Genomic DNA, 14590 nt, shown 5'->3' on the forward strand with positions numbered 1-14590 from the left:
AACTGGAATCTACCCTGTAGACAGCATAAGACTAACACATTGCGTAGTGTTAAAGTGTGAGCTTTTGGTCATCTAAAGCAATTTGGGCCCCGTTACAAAACTTTAACTGGCTTTACCATTTTTTTATAAACCGTGTTAATGAATAATAGGATTTTTGGAAGGTACTATTGCACTGCTAATTTTCCTCATCAGTATTGGTTGTTCGATCACAAATAGCTCTAAATGGTGTCCTTTTCAGAAAGAGATTAAACAGCGGTTTAAAAAATGTAAAAAACAACTTGCGTCTTATTCACAACTATGATAACACTATGTAACACAATTTTTGTTCCTGGGTAGTAAGTGTTATTTCCTAATTGCTTATGCCTCAAAAGTATAGAAAATGGCTATTATTCCCCACAAACTTTGCTTTTGTGACCAGGACAGTGATATTTCAAAATATCACTATTTCCAATGGGAAAATGGGCAAATGTGTGTCTTCGTTCACATAAAGTCAGAAAAAAACAACATATGAATCCAAATTAACATGTATTTATACTAAAGTAATACAAACGTTGTTCTGTTAGACTATTTAGATTATTGAAATATCTTTTATTTCTCTGAAAATGTGCTTGTGAAATGTATTTTTTTTAACCCATGGCATTCTTAAAGAAAGTGTGGGTTATAGTATTGTTAATTGGGCCCCTAACCCTTTACCATTCTGTGCATATTCTAAGCCTGTTCGACCATTTCTCTGATATTGTTACTGAGGGTACTATTGACTAACAAGAAACCTATTGTATTACTAAAATAAATACAATCTATTTTGTGTCTGACAAGCAAATAGAAAGTTACCAATATACAAATCCTTCAATCAGCAGCAGGATAAGTTTCAAAAAGTTCATATTTTTACATTCTCTTATTTTTGATTAATTTATTTTCTAAAGTAAAGAATGGTGATTCATTATGAAGTAAACTGTACAAGTTTAACACAGCCATCCTTTTCCAGTTTACCATTTGTAATACAAGAAGATGAATTATAAAACTAACAAGCAACACTTTTAAAACAAAACAATCTTAATACCTGTACTGACATTGCTACAGCTCTAAAAATGTTTTTTTTTTTTTTGTAAAATACATTAAGAAAAAGGAATATTATTCAATATAGTTCAAATACAATACTCTGCAAACCACTAATACAGAGAGCTGTCCATGTTGCTGAAGGCTGTTGACAGACTATTTTTGGAGGGTAAGGTTTTCCCGACTGCTGAGGGGAGGCTGATAGTGCTGGCGGTCTTCTGTTTGTTCTTGTTGCCCCAGCTCAGGAAGGACAGCTTATTGGCGACTTTCTGCGTTTTGCCGACCTTGTCATCGTCCATGGCAAGGCAGATCATGGAGTATGTCTTTGATAGTCCTCCACAGTAGGTGGCGCTCTTATTAGGCTGTGTAAACAAAACAATTTCAACATTTTACAATCTCTACTGCAAAATCATATCGAGAGGATGAGAATCTAAATTCAAGTGGAAATTGAGTCTGCAAGGATTAAAACATGAAAACATAAATAAAAATCATAAATGCCTTTTTTAGTAGGGATCTAAATGTTTAAGCCAATGTTTTGTTTTACTATCATCACCCATGTCATCTCCTATTGTGCATCTAGATAGTGTTCCAATTTTTAAAAACTTAGGAAGAACAAGACCTGCGAAATAAAGTGTACCGTATATAAAGTATCTATTCAAAAGATGAGTTTCTTTAAAAAAAAAATAAAAACAAAAAAAAAAAGGCATTCAGTTTTTGGTAGAAAGCTGTTCAAATTCAGATACTTCACATTATCTTTTTGAATGTAGCCTTACTGCAGAGTCCCACACTCATGTTCAATTTAAACTATGGTTATTTCCTTTCTTTTTCCTCCATAGCTTTGCCTTCTGTGCAATCTACTTATCAGCTGCAAAATGTTATAAATGCCATGCTCAAGCTCTGGTATAGCTCAGCAAGCAGAACAGGAATTGCAAAAAAACATTTTTAAATTGTGTTTTGGTTACACTTATATTGTACAGGGAATGCAGATAGGCTTAAATGTAACAGGTGCAAATAGCAAAGTAAAATATACCACTAGCAAGCAGCAAGTAATTACTTCATTGTTTTTACTTAGTAGTTACATACACAATTGCTTCATAACTGCCAAGAAACAAAAGTAGTATTACCAGTCATACAGTAAGAAAACAATCCTCTAAAATGATAAAACTCAATGGGATGCTTGTGATCTAATCTCACTATGTGGGCTAAACAAACCGGGTTCCACACCCCACAGGAACTTCAATCCTTATCACACGCACCTGACCATGCCAGTACAAACTAGATATGGAAATCGCACTTCTTTTATTAGACACTTGAACTGTTGAACCCTACATAAATAGTGCATGATTCATATAGGAAAAAAAAAATAAAAATCCTAATTTTCTTTCATTTAAATGTATTTTTTAGGCTGAAAATTTTCATGGCTGGCCATTGAAATGAGAATAATAAATATGCATTGGAACACCCACGCTCATAGTATAAAGCAGCAGCACGTATTTAAAAGAACAGCAGCATTAACTTGAAAGCTGCTCTGCAGACATAAGTACCACAGGCTGGATCAGCCTTTATGTTAATAAGTGCCAGTGCCATCTATTTAACACGCACTGTGGATCAAGTTTCATTTTGTGGTTCAAGGTGCCAGCAATTGATAGATAGATAGACATATATTAGAGGTCCGGAACCAGGTACCTGCCATGAAAAATACCCTGGTGCATATATTAACGTTTTAAGTGCATGATACATATTTAAATACTATATAGTACACATACATTTAGTCCATTCAGATCTCTAGACTGTCTGTGTAACCTTTTTTCAGTACTGGAATAATAACAAAAAATCTCAGTTTAAATACAGTTATTAATGTTAAATGCGCTTTGTGCTGTGGGATTCTTTGCAACATCTATTGGCTATATTCCGTTGTTGTTAACATGGCTGTTCTGCTCAGTTTTAAAACGAATGCAGTCGTACAGCACCGCTATTCGTTATGGACTGTCGCAATAGCTATTGTAAACTGAGCCAGCTGGGTTTTGACAGCAGTTGCAAGAGACATGAGTGTTTGGTTACCAATGAAGTGCTGTTTCTGATCATCACTAAATTCTGTCTTGTGAATACATAACAATGATATCCAAGCAAAGCATTGGGTGGAATTTCTTTACCGAGCAGGTGAAAATGGAATTTACAAACTCTGCCAAGGAAATATTTCATTCAATGGAGGAAGCACACTTACTTAATGTGCCCCGCATTATTCTATTTTTATTTAATTTAATTTCTTATTTATTTATATCTGTGCAATAACTATAGATAAAGCATTCCGTATTGGAAGTCACATTGTTATTATTAATGGATCACAGAATTATCACTGACATAAACCAACGGGATGTTTTGTTTCCGATTTTGTTCCTGAGAAGAATAGACACTGCAGTTTATTTTATTATTGAGGTTATTATTGAGGTGTGCTTGTCACTCGCTGTGTTCTTGTTTTCTGTGAAACACTGGCATCCTGTCAGTTAAGAAAAGGTTTAATGCAAAGCTTGTTTTAACGTTGTCTTTATTACACCGGCCAGAGACCCACGCTTACAACAGCATTGACATATTTTCTACATTTTCTTTAAATTCTCAAATTACTAATTCGAAACCCGAGTAGTGTCAGGTAACTTAAAACCCGACGGGTACCCACGGTATATATATATATATATATATATATATATATATATATATATATTATATATATATATATAATATATATATATATTCTATTCTCTGCAAAACAGTATGTATTCTTTCCTAAGTGGAGTTCTGTCTTCTCTTACCATAGAAGAGACTGTGTTTTCCATGAGGCTGATGACTTGAATATCCACGCCCTCATCTCCAACACTCTTTAATATCTTCATGACTTCGCTCACCCCCAGCCACTTGCAGTCTGTATCCTGAATTGAAACAATGTAGTCTCCTTCCTTAACTCCTTCTATCTGTGAACACAAGTAGTACAAGAGTGTGTTTTCAGTCACCGCACAGAATGTGATAACGCTGAAGAAAGATGAAGTTATCCACTCAAGGCTTCAGACTTTCCCCTCTTACAGTCAATAGCATGCTGCACAACCCGTTTCGCCAAAACATGAGGTAAAGTAATAATGCATTAAGAGTTCTGTTTTGCTTCCGGTGATATAATATCATTTGAATTGACTTTTTACATTTCTTTGCAATTTTACGATGTTTTAAATCATTGTGGGCTCAGCTGCTCTAGTTGTTTTAGTTTAATTTCTTATAAATCTGCCTTTACTTGGCTCTGGGCTTGTCTGAAAAAGTGCTTACACTGAACAGTTTTCTTCATTCCATCGAAATCATGTGACAATTATGATCTCTCTCTCTCTCCTTTGTGTACGGAATAAGGATGTTCAGAGTGATAACGTAATTTGAAAAAGTTTGTAAAAAAAAAAAAAAATTTGACACCGTAAGCACCAGTGGTCATGTGATGCCGTTTTAACCAAATTACATGCCAGCATTTCTAAGGACTGATTCATAAATACCGTATACAGAGGGTGGAAGTTCACAGCCTCCACCATGTGAATTATGAATCACCCTGTGTGTGTGTGTGCGTGTGTCTATATATATCTGTGTAGAGTAGGTGTGGTAAAGTCAAATGATTTGAACAGAATGTGAAAGGCTATTCAGTATCAGCAGACAAGCTCAGAGCTGTGTAAACACAGATAGAGAAAACCATAGAAATTGAATACTGGAGCAACAAAAACTCAGAGCCACTCAGAATGACTGCAAACTGCAAACAAGTGTAAAATGAAACATGATTGCGTGGCGTGTTCTACAGAACTGAGGGGAAATAAAGAAATCCCATGTCGCGGTGAAAGAGAAACAGAACGGTTTACTTGTAATTAACCCACAGGGTAAGCCTGGGAATGGCTATTACATAATCTTGATAATCACTCCTTATTTGCAGCCTATTGGTTTTAATTTGGGACCTGCCATTGTTGTCAACTCTATAATGAGGCCTCTATAATAGTCCCAGTGTGGTTCTCAGGTGTTTCACTGCATTGGGAGACTTGGTTTGTTTGTAACCCTTCCATACAGTTAAAGGTGCAGTTTGAAAGATCACTCTTATTTTTAAATAATAGTGCACAGTCATTTAAAGTATGACAATGTCAACTAAATAAACAAAAGAAATATACATATTGTGGTCCCTTTGCAAAGCTTTAACTTGTGAGCAAAACAGTTTGATAATCATGAAACTGTTCTAAACAAGTATTTCATAGGAAAAAAAAAACCCTGCATTTTATTAATTAGGCTTTTGGTGGCATCACCTTAACAAATGTCATATAGGTCCCTTGTGTCCCAGTACTTGTTGGACAATATATTTGACAGTATTGAGATACTCCTGTGTTATCTTATATGTCGGACCTGTCTTCAGATTGATCTCTCGTCTGCTATGTAAACTACCAGCATCAGTCATCTCCCTCAAGATAAGGGAGAGTTATGGCAATGATTGCCACAACAGAGTAGATGATGTAAAATATGTTGCTATTTTTAAAAATCAATAAGTCCCTCCCAGTTAATCAAACAACCCAAACTCCCTGACATTTTTTCCGCAAGTGTGGTTTCCCTGTTTAAGGGAGGGGTGACATTAAAATTCCTATGGCAAACATAAAACTGTTCATATAATGTAAAATGTCAATTCTTTTAACTGAATATATGTTTAGAATAAGTTATTATTAACCCTTCCGTATAAAGAATTACTATAGTACAATTCTAGCAGTGTAATTAAACATAGAGTTTGTTGGAAAGCCTATGAATCAAGCTCTGAATTTTTACTAATGACATTTGTCTATTACACCCCCACAGTGGGAAAATACGGATCACGTTCATCCAAATGGCTGAGAAGTAAATGTCCTTACATTTTAAATAAGTGGTTTATAAGTGTACTCTACCATAAAGCATTGCCGCTGATGTACTGATACACTGAGTTACTTAAAGCTTTGCAAACAATCAATTACTCCTATAAAAAACATTCTGACGACTCAAATTGTGATTTTGACCGTTGTCCTGCTGTCATGTTACATTAAACATGAGATCACCTTCTGAGGCAAAGTTACACAACAATAAACTATTTGCACAATATATACCATATACAACCCTGAGTTTCAGTGGAGTTTTCTTCCATGATTCATCAATACACATGGAATGAATAACACACATGGAATATATATTCAGTCATTAAACTTTTGTAGCCAAGCAGAAGTTGCCAGCCACTGAGATAGTGCACACACAGGCTAACACTCCACAAAGACGCACATACAAATGGGCCTTGCCCTTGGGATGCAATTTAATATGATTTTATCTTGTAAATCATGTTCAGTTTTATTATCCATCTCTGTCTAGATCTCTACTTACAGCAGCAGGGCTCAGCGGGTCCAGGGACTGGATCTGTACCGGTGCGACTCCCTTCAGTGTGAAGCCGAGGTCCCCCTCATGCAGGGTGATGTGTACGCCACGAGGGGCCGTCCACCTCTGCTTAGCTGAGAACAGTGTCAGGGGGCCCTGGGAAGGAAAGTGGGACTTCTCATTTCTACATCTCCATGACTCAAATAAACCTAAACCCTATCACTACAGTAACTGGACATACTGTTAATCTGCTGGTATACTTCACATGTTTTAGAACTACACATTTTTTTGTTGTTGAGTGTTTCTTGTTGCAATTTCTGAAATGCTATATTTTTTTTCTAAAATATATATATATATATATATATATATATATATATATATATATATATATATATATATATATATAGCATTTCAGAAATTGCACAAGAAACACTCAACAACAAAAAAATGTGTAGTGCTCTCGCTTTTCTGTTCCGTACCACATCATGGATCGTTATTGCCGTGTTACCTGATTGACAATGTGGGCAATAATCCTTACACAGTGCACTAGAACGGCCATTTTACATTTTAAAAAGAGCTTTGAAACAGACTTCAATTCTAGTTCTAGTTGCCTGTCTTTGTTATGTTAGTGCCACATCAATCTTGTGAATTTGCCGCAGATCAAGTTTATTTTTGAATTGCTGACAGAATAGGTGTTCATTACTACCATTAAGACACTTTGACTGATCAAGCAAGAGTTACTGATGTCTGTGTCACAGTGCAGTGACTGTAAACCACTCATAATGATTACATTCATGAAAGGGCACATTAAAAAGAACAGGGAAAACAACTTCAGTGTGGGAGGAAATGCAGTTACAACAGGACAAAGAGGATTGCCACAATTAAAAAACAAATATAATGATTAGCAAAAAGCAATTTCTATCCTTAAAATATTACAATATTTGTTCTTGGCCAGCAGTCTTGCTGTTGAAATGTAACAAATCGAACAATGTTTTAAACAATATTTCATCACTTTTCTGCTATGTATGCTATGACAGACTGCGCCCCCTGTGGCAACTATGACATCCTCTTCCACGTGGTCAACAATTTGTTGCTCTGTGGGGCAGACTGTGTGCAAGAATAATATGCCGAAGTGCAACATCTTGCTTTAAGGAATGTTCTGTTGCATATTTGTTTTGGGGGAATTGAAGGGAGGCGATTGAAATTAAGTAATAACACCACTTCTTTGAAAACTAGTGATGGTCTCAGAGTGGACAGGACCTGGGTTTATTGTCCCATCCTGTAGCAGTGTCTCTTTATAAGGCTATACAGTGCCAAATTAAGCTGAGCTCAGCCAACACCACCACCACTTTCTCCCAGGGATGGGACTGTCGCAATAATGGGCTAAATCCGCAAATCTTTTTACTCCAAAACTATTAATTCAATTTTTTTTAAAGGAAAAACACCCAACAAACTAGAATTAAGCAACTCTTAATTCAGGTGTTCATTCTTGAGTTGCTTTATTATTTGTTTTAGACTAATTGGTGTAAATGTGATTTGGAGTAATTAGCTTTGACAATCTAGAAGTGTTTTTTTTTTCTTTTTTGACATGAAAACAAAACCAAAATATCCCTGTATTTCAATATTCCACTTAAAGAAGAAGTCTAATCTGTTTTGTTTTCTGCATGCCACTATTGTTAATATTGTTACTGCCCTGTTCATATTGTTAGTTCCCACTTAAACACCTGGACATATATTAAGATTAGCAGGAGGTAGCGGCCCACATACCAGCTTTTGGAAAAAGTCTGTGACTTTCACCTTTGATGAGGAAGGTACTGCCATTTCAGCTTTTTGCTCTGTTTTGGCTAATGGGAAAAACAAAAAACAAACAGAAAAGGGGTTTTAGGAGCAGGTTATCAAACAGTACAACTGTGCAAAACAAAATCTCATCTGTCAATTTGTAATGTTCAACTATTCCACAAGGTACATGAAATAGTATGTATTGGTATTCATAGTGTAGGTCTGCTCTTCAAGCACTTACCAATGATGTGAGGTGCTTCAATGAAATCTACAAAGTCATTCTCCGAATTGAATTCAGAATACTTGTTTAATGATCGCTTATGCCCGGCCTGCAGTATCTCGTGCAGGATATCTAGCTTTTTCACGTGTCTACACAAGTTGTGTATCCTCAAAGCCTCTTCATGGTCCAGGATGGCTTTCCGTAAGTGTGCCTTGCCTGTGGAGAAATGGCAACGTTTAAGCAATGTATCCCAATACAACAGCACACTGCAAACTCTTTCAACAATTAGCTTTAATATCTAAACTATATACTTACAACATAAAGGAAAGTAATAATATATTTTATTTTTAATAAGCCTTGGGTAAGTTTTTTTTTTTTTTTCCTTTGCTTATACTACACTTTGCTGTACGTTCTCCTTATTATATTGCAGTAATATTACACATTACCTAAGAGTTTGCGGTCATCCTTGCTCTTGAGTACTTTCAGTGGTGACATCCCATCAGGCATGCTGTCATAGAGCTGGGACAAGGATTTTTCCTGCTTGTCCTCATCGTCACTGGGACACACTGTGGGTACAAAAACATGATATAAATAGAGCGACTGGTAGAGTAATGTCATAGAGCTAGTTTTCTGGCGCTGCAATTGTTTTATTTCTCACAAATTGACTTTGCTTATACTTAGAAACAGGGTGAAGATAGAACTCTGTGCTGTACATAGCAGGGTTACCCAGTTTCTCAAACTGAGGAGCTCTTGTTTGACATGCAGGTTTCTGTTTAACGTGGCTTAACGTGGTTTAGAAACAGATGAGCCACATTTATCCATCTATTTATGTCATGTGACTTTAATTGTTTATGCTTGCTCTTAGACCATTTACACTGACAAAAGTAATTTTCATCAGTATATCACAAAACAACTGTGAACCTACAATTAGTAAAGACAGTTATCCCCTTAGGAACCAACACCAGTCGTAACTCTGACCTTTCATTTTGGTGTCTATAGTCAGCTATACACTCTGTGGAATCCAGCTTTGTTCCTGGGATGGTGCTGGAGTGTTTACATTTCAGAACTTTTTTTTTTTCAGCAAATTAATTAAGGTTGAATGTCTCTAGTCTGCTGTTTGTTTCTTTATGTGATATTACTCACACTCATGATCCAGCAGTGCAGTAGCCACAAAGTAATGTGCTAGAGCTCTGTAGTGGTTCGTCTTCACTTGTGCCATGGCTGACCAGAAGAAGGGGACGTGGTCCTTAACTGGAGTCTGGATCATCGACTGGTATACCAGACTATACACATCACACACCTTACAAAATACAGATCCAGTTTTAAACACATGCTGTGATTAGTGCACAATTAATTGTCTCACATTGTGACGCAGTGGAAAACAGGCCTGAATAAGGGAGGAAGAATCTTTTTATAGACAAATCGGTTGTCTATAAGAAGACAAACAGTAGCGCTGATTATTGATAAGATTATACATAATGTTATCTCTTAAAAAAACAAAAAAAACAAACAGTATAACATATAATCAAGACTAAACAAAGTTACAAATATATCACAATAGCTTGATTATTGTTCCACCTAGTAGTAACAAAGAGAGGGACCACACCTTTAGCACAGCTCTAAACCCCCTCAATCCGCAATCATACCTTGGCTGCTTCCTGTGCCATTCTGCAGAGACAGAAGTACTCGTTCTTGATGCCAGGCAGCGCGATCTTATCGAACACACACTCCTGTGCCTGCGCCAGCATCATCTTAGTGAGCACGCTCAGCATGGCGGGGCTCATGTCATAACTGGGGGTGTGTGTGAAGGTCTCCTTCAGGTGATTCAGTGTGCCTGCAAGCACCCAAACAGAGACATCCAGCCACGTCAGCTCACTGTACACTGCGGTCCAGTTTATCACATGCTGTGCGTTAGATGTGAAGACTTCATGCTGACCTCAGAAGTCTCAAAAGTGGAAATTCCCACTTACACCACTTAGTACAAGCATGGCAAAGTGTAATAAAACACAGAGATATGGTCAAGCATATTAAAAACATGGTAAACCGTGGTAAGCTATGGTAAATGCGCATAGAATAATCATTTGAAAACCATCGAGAAACTGCAAAATGACACTGCAAATCTACTGTGGAAAACCTCTATAATGGACCTCAAGAAGACATTTATGAGATCTTAAAAGCTGGTGTTTGTATATCGTAGTCAGTATAATAAACAGTATGAATTCAAATCTACTATCACTATAACATTGGCAAAAACTACTTTGATAGTGCTGTAAACTGTGGAAGCAAAACCACATGCACATTTCAAAACCCAAATTATTAATCTGAAGACCTTTTTTTTTTTTCAAATGTATCCTGAACTATTCAAGCTATGTGTTGGTGTCCTAGATAGATAAAAGTGTGTATTATGTATTTAAAAATATGTTTTTAATTGTAGCCGATTGATCTGTTTTGGGATTGATTGAATATTCAAGTAGTACTTCAGCCCAGCTTTGTTTATATCTCACCTAAAACAGTGAGGACAGAGAAGATCATTACTGTTGCCTATTTGTGATTCGTTCTTAAATTCACTGAAATTGGCTTCTCCACGGTTGTTTTGTAAGAAACAATAGGGAACAGGTTCTGCTAACGTACTAAATTCCGAGTAGACAATACCTGCAGCTTTCTGAAAGGCATCAACGGCGCTCTCCAGTCCGGACTGGTTTTGCCGATTGCAGCGTGTAGCTATTTGTGTGTAGAGAGCTCCAACGTTGAAGAGTATGCTTGCTTTCTCCAAGGCGATGTTCTGCTGACATACTGGCACTCCTGTGAAGGAGTCGTACCTGAGGGCATGTACAACAATCTGCTTAACAACAGCCATTCAGATATGTGACAATCTATGAGAAGATAATCAAAGGCAAATGAGTTCAACCATCCAAGATATATAAATGGCTGGTAGTTTAGAGCACTTTGATATTAATAGAAGGAATTCAACAGGTTTGATACACTTGGGTGTGCAGTGTGACCTAACACTAAATATAGGGGTGGTATTACTGTATGATTTATATATTGCTTTAAATAGGAGCAAATTTATAATTTTTACAGAGGTGACCTTTAAGCAATGTTTTATTATGTATGCAATAACTTCTCCGGACTAGTGTTATAACTATAAGCCACTGTAATATTATAAATATTCAAATGCATTACTGTATACACCATCTTATTAGTAAAGTGCTCCCAGGTTATAAGGCAGAGCTAAGACAGTATGGCGTTATTGTCCTCATTATGCCATTACACCTGCCTTCTGTTTATAAGGTGGGACACAAATTGCAGTTTCTTATATATGACTTCCGATTACAGTAATGTATTATTATTCAAATCCTTGCATGCTTTGTATGGTTACACAGTAAGTGGGTGCCTGTGTTAGCCATAAATCCAGCACAGCGGGGAGCCGCCCATGCTTGATCTGTGTACTGTTCGTTTTCTAATCTGTGTAAAGGCAGGACGGTAAACAGAAACGCAAACGTCACAACACAGAATAAATCAAATAGTTGTATAGCAATCAAGATAAGATTACCAGGTGAAGAAAATCCCCATCTGCCTGCTGGGTGGGAAGAATCTGTTTTCCACAAAACTGAGCTGACTGAAATAGCTGCTCAGCAGATCGATGCCAGCTTCGTTTCTGCTCGGAGTTCGACAGGCCTGCAACACCAACAAGTTAATATACTGTGTGTGTGTGTGTGTGTGTGTGTGTGTGTATACACACACACACACACACACACACACACACACACACACACACACACAAACAAAAATCAAAACATCTTGCATGGCTCCCAATTTTTTTCCCTTAACTTTTCTTAAATATTTCAACTTCTTTTGGTCTATGCACATTTATTGACATGTCTGTACAGTAATGCGGTTAACTAGTTCATTCTGGATCTTGTTTTTATGAAACAAACAGTACAAATGAAAGTGGCCGTGGAGTGAAAGCATCAAGCTTGATGGCACGCTGTGATGTCTTGCAATTAGCATACTACATTTAGTCTTGAGACATTTGTTATTGAAATTCCAAGTTTCTTTTAGTAAACCCAATTTTGTTCCTTAATCCTTACCACAAATTTTAAACTAGCAAACTCAACAAGAATTCATGAGAAGGTGCAGCTACATGGCCCTCAGGCGATTTCTGGGGAGCTTTTAAAAGTGCAGCTCCAATGATTAAATACATAGCTAAGTATCTATGATATCTAAGTTCTTACCTGTCGTAGATCCATAAGATCTGCAATTGTATCTTCATAATTTGAGCCATCTTCACTGTAGTGCTCCAATATAAAGTCCTGTACAACAAATATAACATAGTAAGTTACCACTCATATAAGTAATTTTCCCAATTGTTTTGAGATTTTTTTTTTATGAACTTTTGCTGCAGGATTCTGTGTGTATACAGTACAGAGAGCTTCAGAAATTAGCGAGAACCTTGGAAAAGTCACATGATGTTCTGAACAGTTTACATGTCTTTTATATATTCTATAAATCCAAACTTCAAAGGTGAAGTCCTATCCTGGGAAGAAGAGAGTGTGTCATTCTATAAAGAAGAACTGAATATCGACAACAATTAGGTGTCATTGTACCTTACCTTAAAAGGAACTGAAAAATCTGCCTCTTTTGTCTCTTTTAGACCCAGAGCAATTAGAGGAAGGCTGGAAGACTCTCTGTGCACAAAAGGAACAAGAAAACAGAGAGCCATGTTAGACTTGTACTCCGAGACTTGGGTAATGCTTTTACAAGGTACTCTAATTTGATTAGATCAACAAAAGCTTTCTCGCCCCTTTTCCTCAGCCTGTTTTGTCAAGAGTTTACCATGTTTATCTAGGTAAATATTACATAAGTTCATGTGGTACATGTTTATTTGCTTTCAAAAGAAAATTCTACTTGAACCCCCCACCCATTATAAACAGGGGTTATAATTGGTTAAACGTAACCTTAACACCCCTGCAAGAAGGCAGTCAGCACACCAAATGGGCTTTGAGATGAGGACCTGTGCAGTGGCACGAAACCCATCATCTAGAATCACAGAACCATGTATGAAATGTGAAACCGAATCTCAAAGCCTTTTGCATTTTTCATATGGCAGCGATATTACGTCAGACGAGTTTCTGTAACACTGGAAATATGAAGTCTGTATCTCAGAGATCTAGTCTATGGCAGTGGGTGCAGATGTATTAACACAAAGATAAAGCTAGGAAATATTCTTGGAGCATAGCATGCAACCCCAAGGTAATCCTGGACAATTGCATTTGTGTTTCGAAACACATGTGCTACAATGCAATGTTACACAGATAGCTTCACTAATTGATGGAACCTTGGAAATGCCACATGGTGTCGTGAAACGCTTTAACATGTAATTGACTTTTACAGATACAATAAATCCAGGCTTTAAAAGTGAAATCCTACCCTGGGAAGAAACAAAGAAACTAAAGTGTCCTTTTCCAAAACAGATTAGTTTACCAAAAACTTATCAATATGCTGAATTTTCACTTAGTTGCTTCTACCTAAGACTATAATTCCATATCACATAGGACTTAAGAAAAATGATAAACTAATCATACCTTGATCAAGATAACACTCCATGACAATTGCTATGATTTTCCGTCGTTAAACAGATATTTGTTGCCTCATAATGGGGCAGACGTAAACTGAATTCTTATGTCATTTTGAGGTGAATGGGAGAAGAGACAAGCATTCGATAGCAGAATTCAGTTGCATCAAAGTGAAATTCAAAATGGGGAAAACTAAAAGATCAACAGCAAAAGAAAAGAGTGAACTTGTTGAAATTGCTGATGTTATTTCACTGTGTTGCATATACATGTATACTGTGCCTTGACTGTGCTTATAAACGAGGCTGTGAGTAAAGGAGGGACACTAAATCTACACTGTGAATCCCTTCAACATCGATGCATTTCTGACACACAAAAGGCACCTAACCTAAATCATTGTAAAATAAACTTTTAACTATGAGCTCTATACCACCAGGTTTTGCACACACAATGGAAGGAGGGTCCTTACAATCTTGGCAGTGCAAATTATAGTTTTAATTTATACGGAAGCTGCTTCTAAAGTAATATAATGCTTACTGCTTATTGCTTTTAATGCAAAGGGATACCTGACCTA

General features: G+C 36.8%; 1 protein-coding gene across 1 annotated transcript in view; it reads right to left on the reverse strand.

Annotated features, from left to right (window-relative positions):
• Nucleotides 1-474: 474 nt before the first annotated feature.
• The window catches only part of LOC121296596 (rhophilin-2-like), a 29120-nt gene continuing 15004 nt past the window's right edge, over nt 475-14590 (reverse strand). The window contains exons 4-15 of the mRNA XM_041222313.1: nt 13056-13131; nt 12679-12756; nt 11997-12121; nt 11096-11262; nt 10090-10277; nt 9587-9743; nt 8890-9009; nt 8465-8659; nt 8212-8288; nt 6454-6600; nt 3864-4022; nt 475-1418 (exon numbers count right to left, since the gene is read on the reverse strand). Coding sequence (XP_041078247.1) covers nt 1170-1418; nt 3864-4022; nt 6454-6600; nt 8212-8288; nt 8465-8659; nt 8890-9009; nt 9587-9743; nt 10090-10277; nt 11096-11262; nt 11997-12121; nt 12679-12756; nt 13056-13131 — 1738 coding nt within the window. The 3' untranslated portion in view covers nt 475-1169. The remainder of the gene's footprint in view (nt 1419-3863; nt 4023-6453; nt 6601-8211; nt 8289-8464; nt 8660-8889; nt 9010-9586; nt 9744-10089; nt 10278-11095; nt 11263-11996; nt 12122-12678; nt 12757-13055; nt 13132-14590) is intronic.

Source organism: Polyodon spathula, chromosome 21 (genome assembly GCF_017654505.1).
Source record: "Polyodon spathula isolate WHYD16114869_AA chromosome 21, ASM1765450v1, whole genome shotgun sequence".
Classification (NCBI taxonomy): Eukaryota; Metazoa; Chordata; class Actinopteri; order Acipenseriformes; family Polyodontidae; genus Polyodon; species Polyodon spathula.